This window comes from Colobus angolensis, unplaced genomic scaffold, assembly GCF_000951035.1.
Source record: "Colobus angolensis palliatus isolate OR3802 unplaced genomic scaffold, Cang.pa_1.0 Scaffold81, whole genome shotgun sequence".
In the NCBI taxonomy this organism is placed as follows: domain Eukaryota; kingdom Metazoa; phylum Chordata; class Mammalia; order Primates; family Cercopithecidae; genus Colobus; species Colobus angolensis.
Genome location: NW_012121932.1, coordinates 11,776,842 through 11,787,300, shown reverse-complemented (window position 1 = coordinate 11,787,300; position 10,459 = coordinate 11,776,842). Strand labels below are relative to the sequence as shown.

At 39.8% G+C, this 10,459-nt stretch overlaps 1 protein-coding gene across 1 annotated transcript in view; it reads left to right on the top strand.

Moving 5' to 3' along the window:
- WDR26 (WD repeat domain 26) overlaps nt 1-10,459 on the top strand; it is a 47,579-nt gene that overhangs the window by 17,537 nt on the left and 19,583 nt on the right. The window contains exon 7 of the mRNA XM_011929513.1: nt 5,184-5,322. Coding sequence (XP_011784903.1) covers nt 5,184-5,322 — 139 coding nt within the window. The remainder of the gene's footprint in view (nt 1-5,183; nt 5,323-10,459) is intronic.

Below are 10,459 nucleotides of genomic sequence, written 5' to 3'. Positions count from 1 at the left end.
AAAAAATTAGCCGGGCGTAGCGGCAGGCACCTGTAGTCCCAGCTAGTCGGGAGGCTGAGGCAGGAGAATGGCGTGAACCCGGGAGGCGGAGCTTGCAGTGAGCTGAGATCACGCCACTGCACTCCAGCCTGGGGGGCAGAGCGAGAATCCGTCTCAAAAAAAAAAAAGAAATTTTTTCCCCTGTCCCCTTTTAAACTCTTTAATAATAGTCATTGACCCGCTTCTGAGGATTTTAAAATCTTTTTGTATAAAATTGAATAGAGGTAGAAAGAGATAATAGATTAAAAGGCTATATAGTTTCGTGGTTCATAGCTACATTAGCAGATTTGAGAACAGTGTTAAAATTAAGACGCTTGTGAACCCGAATCTTTTTTTGGTTCATAAATTTAAATATTTTGAAAGGTGGTGACTAGACATAATGGTTCAAGAGGTATCAGTAGGTTGGGAGCTTGCCCTCCTGTTTCGAAACTAAAATCTATGGGAACATGACCAAAGTGTTTTAACATGTACATCAGCACCTATGAAACTAAATGATGAAAAATACTTAATCTAACTTTTTCCAACCCTCAGATAAGGGACCAAGCTCTCATAAGCCTGTGTAGAAAAGCAGTCCAGAGTTTTACATAGGAATGAAAGCATCCTTTTTCTTCTTCCGAAATAACCATTGATTAGAAGGTCTTCTCTGTAATCTTAAAATGAAACCTTCACTCTGTGCTCCTAGTTACCTCTCTTTCTCTCTTCCTCCACTTTAGAGCTAACTTCTTGAAATCATTACCTACTACACATTCGCAATGTCTGTGTCCTTACTTTTCCTTCACTCTTCATATTTCTGTAGTATTAGGACCTGTGTAGCTAACGTAACGCCAGAATTGTTGATGTTGGTGAGAAGACCTCTTTTACATTCAGTGGATATTTTCCAGCCTGTATCTTCACCTTACTATAGCACTGTACTACTGTATTTTGAAACTTTTCCTTTGACTTCTGAAACATTTTAGATTCTTAGTTTAACTCCTGGCTACTCCTTAGGCTTTTCTTCTGTAACTGTCCCTTTAAGAAATACATGTTCCAGGCTGGGTGTGGTGGCTCACGCCTGTAATCCCAGCATTTTGGGAGGCCGAGTCGGGTGGATCATCAGGTCAGGAGATCGAGACCATCCTGACTCTAACATGGTGAAACCCCATCTCTACTACAAATACAAAAAAATTAGCCAGACATGGTGGCACACGCCTGTAGTCCCAGCTACTCGGGAGGCCGAGGCAGGAGAATCGCTTGAACCTGGGAGGCAGAGGTTGCAGTGAGCAGAGATCACACCACTGCACTCCAGCCTGGGCGACAGAGCGAGACTCCGTCTCAAAAAAAAAAAAAAAGAAATATGTGTTCTAGAATTGTTTATTCCCTCATCCTTAGGTTACACTTCCATGGTTCTAATGACAGCTAGATACAGACCAGAGCTATAGAATTTATCTCCGAGCCTTAGACCTTAATATCACAATTTGGGTTCTCAAGTACATTAAACACAGCATGTCCGAAACAGAACTTCCTTTCCCTCTCACCTATTTTTACAAAATCTGCTTTTTCTTAAATTCCCTACCTCAGTGAAAAGCAGCCATCTACCTAGTTTTCCCAAACCAGAAAACTTGGAGTCAGCCTTAGTTTTTTACTGTAGAGATTTTAAAGCCACTAAGAATAATGTCACACATTACATTATATACACGGTCTTGAGAGTGAGTTGTGCCCTTTATTGCTAAACTGAGAAAATAGAATCTGAATTTACTTAGTTATTTTTTAATTAAAAAAAATTGTTTTTAATTTTATTCAACACATGATCTTGCCCTGTAGCCCAAGTTGGAGTGCAGTGGTGCAATTATAGTTCACAATAGCCTTGAACTCCTGTCTCAGCCTCCTGAGTAGCTGGGGCTTCAGGCATGGACCACCACACAGCTAATTGCAAAAAAATTGTTTGGCTTTGTTTTTGTGTTTTCATTGTTGTTTAATGGTGATGAAGTTGCTCACTGTGTTGCCCAGACCAATCTCAAACTCCTGGCCTCAGGTGCTCCTCCCACCTCATCCTTCTGAAGGGCTAGGGTTACAGGTGTGAGCTACCACACTGGGTCTGAACCTAAATTTAAGTCCTATTATTTATCTAAAAGTCTTCAAAAGAACAGTTGCTAATTTTTGTTACCTTCTTTACTCTTTTAGAGACTAGATTTTAGCATTGGAACTAGAAAACTATTTTCAGAAATTAAATCTTAGCTTTGAAATTACATAGGAGCTTTTTTCTGGAGAATAAAGAATTAATTATGAATTATGACTTTTAAAAATATCCTGATGTACATTGAAAAGATTTATCAGATTGTATACAATTTCTAGGCAGGGCATGGTGGCTCACACCTGTATTCCCAGCACTTTGGGAGCCCGAGGTGGGGAGATCACTTGAGCCCAGGAGTTTGAGACCAGCCTGGGCAACATAGCAAGACCCTGTGTCTACTAAAAATACAAAAATTAGCCGGGTGTGGTGGCAGGCGCCTGTAATCCCAGCTGCTCAGGAGGCTGAGGCAGGAGAATTGCTTGAACCCGGGAGGCAGAGGTTGCCATGAGCCAAGATCGTGCCACTGCATTCTAGCCTGGGTGACAAGCAAAACTCAGTCTCAAAAAAAATACAGGCTGGGCACAGTGGCTCACACCTGTAATCCCAGCACTTTGAGAGGCCGAGGTGGCTGGATCACCTGAGGTCAGGAGTTCGAGACCAGCCTGGCCAACGTGATGAAACCCTGCCTCTACTAAAAATACAAAAAAATTAGCCGGGCATAGGGTGCGCACCTGTAATCCCAGCTACTGGGGAGGCTGAGGCAGAAGAATCATGTGAACCCAGGAGGCGGAGGTTGCAGTGAGCAGAGATCACACCACTGCACTCCATCCTGAGCAACAGAGCAAGACTCCATCTCAAAAAAACAAAGATAAACATTAGAGGAGGAAAAAACTATTTCTGATGCTGAAATTGCTTATTTGATTGGAATTTTGTCCAGCAGTGCCTTGGGAAATATGATTTTAAAATGGTATTTGGAAAGAAAACTGGTCTTGAAGTCAACCATAGGTCCAAATCTTAGTACAATTACTTACCAGTTTTATGACATCTAGTAAATTATTTGTCCTCTTTGAGCCTTGTGAAAATGGGGATAGTAGTAATTCCATGAGCAATATTATATGTAAAGGCAGCATTTGGCACCTATTAAGTGCTTAATAAATGTCAGCTAATATTGATTATTTTATCTAAAATTACACATGTAGAGTAGTAATATTAAAGCAATTTAATTTAAAAATCTGAAAGTTTAAAACAGCCTGCAAATACCCATCTGCTAAGGTAGATTGCCATGTGTACCAAGTAAAGAATGTTAATTTATTTTTACATGTATATTTTGTTTCAGACTGGTGAATTGACAAAATATAATTGTAAATTATTGATTGGGAAAAGAAGCAAGGAAGACCGTGTTTCCAGATACACTTAAAGGTGTATCCGTTAATGTTTAAATAACGTCGTTTTTTGGTGTGGGGGGGATTGTCGTCGTTATTGTTGTTTGAGACTGAGTCTCACTCTGTCACCCAGGCTGGAGTGGAGTGGCATGATCTTGGCTCACTGCAACCTCCACCTCCCGGGTTCAAGCGGTTCTCCTGCCTCAGCCTCCTCAGTAGCTGAGACTACAGGCATGTGCCACCACATCCAACTAATTTTTGTGTTTTTAGTAGAGATGAGGTTTCACCATATTGGCTAGGCCAGTCTCGAACTCCTGACCTCAGGTGATCCGTCCGCCTTGACCTCCCAAAGTGCTGGGATTACAGGTGTGAGCCACTGTGCCCAGCCTACTCAAATAATGTTTTTTATAATACAGACAATTTATAAGGTAGAGTTGTTTTGTCTAAACAGTAGCCACTAACTACATGTGCCCATTTAAATTCAAATGTAAAATAATTCAAATTAAATAAATAAGTTCCTCCAGCTTACTGGCCATATTTTAAGTGTTCAGTAGCCTCTTGTAGTGAGGGCTACCGTATTAGATAGCACAGGTATATAGCATTTCCACTGTCACAGAAAGTTCTGTTGGACAGTGCTGATGTAGAGGTTGGAAAAGAATGGTTTTTTTAATGAGTGCTTAATGAAAATAGTCATTTAAGTTGGTAAACCGGATCATAAATCACAAAATTCTTTGCCCTTGATATATAATATTAGCTGCCATTTATGAGGTACTAGCTAAGTGTCAGATTCAGTCTAAATGGTTTATAGTCATTTTTGCTTCCTCTTATTTCATCCTTGTATAAGAAATTCTGTAAGGCAGATACCTTAATCTTTGTTTGATGGTTGGAAAAATTTAGATTTAGAAAGGTTAATTTAATATCTCAGAATCGTAGCTAAGTGACTGAGCCAAAATTTGAATCTAAGTCTGTCAGACTACTGCTCCCATTCTTAAAGTTTTGCTCTTAACTACTGCACTCCTTGCCATATATTGCACTTCCTCTGTGCCTCCCTGAAAATATTATTAATCACATTTAAGTATCTATTACATTCCAGAAATTTTAAATGTATTTCTAATTCTTACAAGAATTCTAAGAACTCTGTTAGGTAGATACTAATCTCCTTTTGTAGATGTGGGAACTCAAGCTGAGAGAGTTAAATGACTTGCCAAAGACATTAAAACTTGTGAGTGAGAAGGACCTAAACTCATTATCTGGAGGCTATTCTGATTTCGGTTTTGGTTTGTTTTTTGAAATGATTTCACTCCATCACCCAGGCTGGAGTGCAGTGATGCAGTCATAACTCACTGCAGCCTCTTAACGCCCAGGCTCAAATAGTACTTCCACCCCAGCCTCCCCAACAGCAAGTAAAAAAAATGTAGCTGGGCCTGGTGTCACGGGTCTGTGGTCCCAGCTACTCAGGAGGCTGAGGTGGGAGAGTCTCTTGACACCAGGCGGTCAAGGCTACAGTGATCTGTGATTGTGCTATTGTACAACAGTACAGAGCCTGGGCAACAGAGAGACACTGTCTCAAAAAAAAGAAAAAATTTTACAAATGCATTCATTTCTTCTTTTTAGTGATGTGATCTTCAAAGAAGTTTTGTCAGTTATGTAACCTTTTTTATTATTATTCTAATCTGTTTTGAAAGAATAATTTGTGGACCTCTTTGTTTTAGGAGGCAGTTCCCATGTTATACGCAGCAGATACTTACGGAGCATTGTAATGAAGTGTGGTTCTGTAAATTCTCTAATGATGGCACTAAACTAGCAACAGGATCAAAAGATACAACAGTTATCATATGGCAGGTTGATCCGGTATGTACCCCAATATGAGTGTTCATATTACAAAAGGGAATAATTTTGAATCTAATTCACTGATTACATGTTTTTAAGTATACATATATCAACAGTATTCTTTTCCAAGAGCATTTTTTGTCATCTTTATTTCTTACATCTTCGTGTGTTCTATAGATAATATTATTAACATTGTTGAGTGTTTATGTACTAATGATAATGTTAAATCTGTGTATGCATTATCTAATTTAATTTTCTGAAAAACTCTGTGAGGTGCTAACATCTGCATTCAGAGGAAGAAACTGAGGTAGAAGTCAAATGCTTTGACTCTCACAGTCAAAGTTTGACTCAAATCCCGGAATACCTTGACTCCAAACAAACCCACTGCTATTAACATATGTGCCAATTTATATCTTTATTAATACTTGATTGAAAGATTAGGCCAGGCACGGTGGCTCATGCCTGTAATCCCAGCTCTTTGGGAGGCCGAGGCAGGAGGATCACTTGAGCTCAAGAGTTCAAGACCAGCCTGGACAACATAGGGGAGAGTCTGTCATTACAAAAAATTAGCCAGGCATGGTGGTACACACCAGTCGCCCCAGCTACTTGAGAAGATGAGGTAGGAGGGCTCACTTGAGCTCAGGAGGTGGAGGCTACAGTGAGCTCTGACCTTGATACTGCACACTCGAGCCTGGGCAACAGAGTGAGACCCTGTCTCAAAAAAAAAAGGTGGGGGGAGATTAATACAATGTCCATTCTGTTCCAACCACAAGTTAGAAAAGACTCATGACTCTTTTGCCTTCTGAAACCCATCATTATCTTGTATAATTTGTGGACCTTGATGTGTAAGCCTTTCTCCTTTGTTTTCCCATTGATATATATGAAAAGTATTTTATTCTGGATTTAAAATTCTGAGTTCCCTCTAAAATCAGTTAAGTATTTGTTTATAACCAGATGACCTATGGATTTGTTGTGGATAATAAGTATTTTCATTTATTTCAGCTAATTGAACAATTATCAAGGGATCAAAGAAGCACATGACTCCAGATAGATTAAGGAGCTATATTTGTTTTAGAAGTCATTCACCTAAAATAAATTTCTTTTCTTTTTTTTTTTTTTTTTTTTGAGACAAAGTCTCACTCTTGTCCAGGCTGGAGTGCAATGGCGCAATCTTGGCTCACTGCAACCTCTGCCTCCTAGGTTCAAGGGATTCTGCTGCCTCAGCCTCCCGAGTAGCTGGGATTACAGACGTCTGCCACCACACCTGGCTAATTTTTGTGTTTTTAGTAGAGATAGGGTTTCACCATGTTGGCCAGGCTGGTCTCAGACTCCTAACCTCAGGTAATCCGCCCGCCTTGGCCTCCCAAAGTGCTGGGATTACAGGCGTGAGACACTGTGCCCAGCCAAATAAACTTTTTTTGAAGTTTAGAATTAAAATATGGTATTAGCTCAGTATAAAGTTTTGGGCTCCTGTGTTGAGAAAAATAGAAAAAGGGAGCCATTCTGAGACAGTATCTCACTGTGTTACCCAGTAGTGCAGTGGGGTAATCTCGTCTCACTGCAACCTCCACCTCCCAGGTTCAAGAGATTCTTATGCCTCAGCCTCCCAAGTAGCTGGGACTACAGGGACGCACCATGACGCCCAGCTAATTTTTGTATTTTTAAAGTAGAGACGGGGTTTCACCATGTTGGCCAGGCTGGTCTCGTACTCCTGACCGCAGCTAATCACCGATCTTGACCTCCCAAAGTGCTGGGATTACAGGCATGAGTCACCATTCCAAGCCTAACAGTTCTTTTTAGAAGAGAATTGAATTTGAGAGCATACACCAATGCTTGCATACCTACGTATGCTACAAACAATGAAAGGTAAATAAGATACATTCTTTACCATAAAGCAGTGGTTCTTTACCTTTTTTTGGTACCACGTACCTCTTTGGCAGTTTGGCAAACCTATGGACTCTTTCTCAGAATGTGTTTAAATGCATAAACGAAGCACATAGTAAGGCCAAATATATGTTATGTATTCATTACTAAGGAAAGCCAATTATAGTGATACGTAGTTAACATAGTACAAAAACGTATTTTTTATTTTTATTTAATGCTTTATTAATGCGTTAAATAATAAATTCTAGCAGCAGATGTAAGTACCAGAATTTTGAAGTAGTGATGAGCACACAAATATTTCAAGTATCTGCAACAACTATAATATATGAAAAGATTTAAGATTTCTTTTGTTAATGGAGTCACCTAATACCACCTAATTTAGTATACTAGCTAGTATACTACCCACCACTACCTAATATACTACCGTATGTAATTAGTAATATACCCAGTACTGCCTAATACCTACCTTGTTACTTGCCTGCGTTAGAGAGTGAAGGAAACACTAAATTTCAGGCTGTGTTTAATAAAAATAGAGATGTATCTTTTTCCAATTTAAATTCATAGACCCCTGGTTCTATCCCTGGACCCATTCTTGTAGATCTCAGATTTAAAATTCCTGTGAAAAAAATGTACAGTTTAAATGAAAACAAAATTCAATGAAATAAGCATGATACATAACAGATAATACATAAAGTATTATGAAAGCACAAGGAAGCTTTACAAGTCGAAATACCTCATGAGAGCCTTATGGTGCATCACACCGGTGGACAACAGGAAGGGGGCATTCTAGGAAGACAGGAAGACCTCTTACCCTCCTATCCCCCTCCAAAAAAAAATAATAATAATAAGATAATGGGATGAGTAATGACAGAGTGGGAGATTAGACTAGAAAAAGAGTTTGGGATCAAATCACAGCCTTTGCATACTAAGTTCTGTTTTCATTCATCAGTCATTTATTTGCATGATATCTGAAAAAGAAGGTAGTAATACCAAAACAGTGTTTTATTAAAGTTTTTCCTAGTAGCGGTGTATAAGAATCCCCCTTCGTTTAGCCAGTATTTATTAAACACCTGCTGTGTGCCAGGTCTTTTGCTATAGACAGACTAAGCACATGATAATATACCGTAATTTATAATGGGCACTACAGGAGCTCATAAAACAGAGCCTACTGGAACAGGAAAGCTAAGGAAAGTAAGAAAAGTAAATATTGGGTGAAGAAGAGGTAAAGAACTGTTTAGGCAAAACTAGTTAGGTTAGGCCCTTGGGCAAAAGAAAACATAACATGGCATATGGGTGGTTTGGGGGAAGAGTTTTAGGTACACTAGAGTTGAGGTTAATTAAGTAGCAGCCAGATCAAGGAGGAGCTTTTGTATTCTTTGCTAAGAGGTTTAGATTCTTATGCCAGTGTTTCCTAGAGTGTTATAGTGAGTCCTCTGGGACTGACTCTTTTAGTATGATGGTATTTTTGTAATGTCAAATACTGTCTGAAAAAATTATAAGAAAATGTATGTTCTTTTTGGCTGGGTGCTGTGGCTCACCCCTGTGATCTCAGCACTTTGGGAGGCCGAGGCAGGGAAGTCACCTGAGGTCAGGAGTTCAAGACCAGCCTGGCCAACATGGTGAAACTCCATCTCTAGTAAAAATAAAAAAAATTAGTCTGCCATGGTAGTATGTGCCTGTAGTCCCAGCTACTTTGGAGACTGAGGCAGGAGAATTGCTTGAACCTGGGAAGCAGAGGTTGCAGTGACTTGAGATCATGCCACTGCACTTTAAGCCTGGGCGACAGAGAAGACTCCATCTCAAAAATATATATATATGTGTGTGTGTGTATGTATATATATAATTTGTGTATATATATGTATACGTGTATATATACACATAATATATATGCCCTTTTTGAACATGTGTGTGTAATTTTTTTTTTTTTTTGAGACGGAGTCTCGCTCTGTCGCCCAGGCTGGAGTGCAGTGGCCAGATCTCAGCTCACTGCAAGTTCCGCCTCCCGGGTTTTACACCATTCTCCTGCCTCAGCCTCCCGAGTAGCTGGGACTACAGGCGCCCACCACCTCGCCTGGCTAGTTTTTGTATTTTTTAGTAGAGACAGGGTTTCACCATGTTAGCCAGGATGGTCTCGATCTCCTGACCTCGTGATCCGCCCGTCTCAGCCTCCCAAAGTGCTGAGATTACAGGCTTGAGCCACTGCGCCCGGCTATGTGTGTGTATTTTTTAATGTAGAGGAAAAAAATACATTTAAGAGAGCCTTAAAATTTGAGTTGATGTGATTCCAATGCCTACTTTCCTTTAACAGTTTTTCTTTGCCTAAAAAAGGTGAATTTTACCCATTCCCCCCAAAATCCAAGCAAAGTCATGTAGGCTCCACGAACATGTTATTTCCACTTTGAATAAATTAGTGTAAAGGCACTGTACTAATGAAGATAGAGTATTAATGTTTTTATTTTCAACTTTATCTTTTATAGGATTATATTTTTTTCATTCATGAACATAAAACAGTTTTTGAGTTAAATATTTCCTTTTTTTTTTTTTTTTTTTTTTAAAGACAGGGTCTCACTCTGTCACCCAGGCTGGAGTGCAGTGGTGCGATCTCGGCTCACTGCAGCCTTCACCTCCTGGGTTCAAGCAATTATCCTGCCTCAGCCTCCTGAGTATCTGGGATTACAGGCGTGTGCCACCATGCCCGGCTAATTTTTGTATTTTTAGTAGAGACAGGGTTTCACCACATTGGCCAGGCTGGTCTCAAACTCCTGACCTCAAGCAGTTTGCCTGCCTTGACCTCCCAAAGTGCTGGGATTGCAGGCACGAGCCGCCACACCTGGCTGAGTTAAATATTTCTAAAGGAGTTTGTCTTCAGTTTAAAAGCAAATCTTTGTGTTGATCTGGGGCAGTACTGTGAATGAAAATTTGTTCCTGGAAGATCTTGAGCTAGTCAGGAAGACTTGACTTGCTTAGTAAATTATTTAAACCACTTTGATCTAATGATACTACTGATCTGATACAAATACCTCATGCCTCTTACCCACTTCCCAAAGAAGAATCAGAAGTAGTCGCATTGTTAACTATTGAGTTTTGTCAAAACCATGGTGATTTAGAATAGATAATTGTATGAATGATAAACTTAGGATTCAGTGAAGAAACAGTAGCGTAAACAATCTATTTTGCAGTGACATTTCTCAGGAGGGGAGGAATCTCCAGCTTAATTTTATCAGACTAGTTCCCAACTTGTTTCAACTGCTTGTGGGTCATTCCATTGGGATTT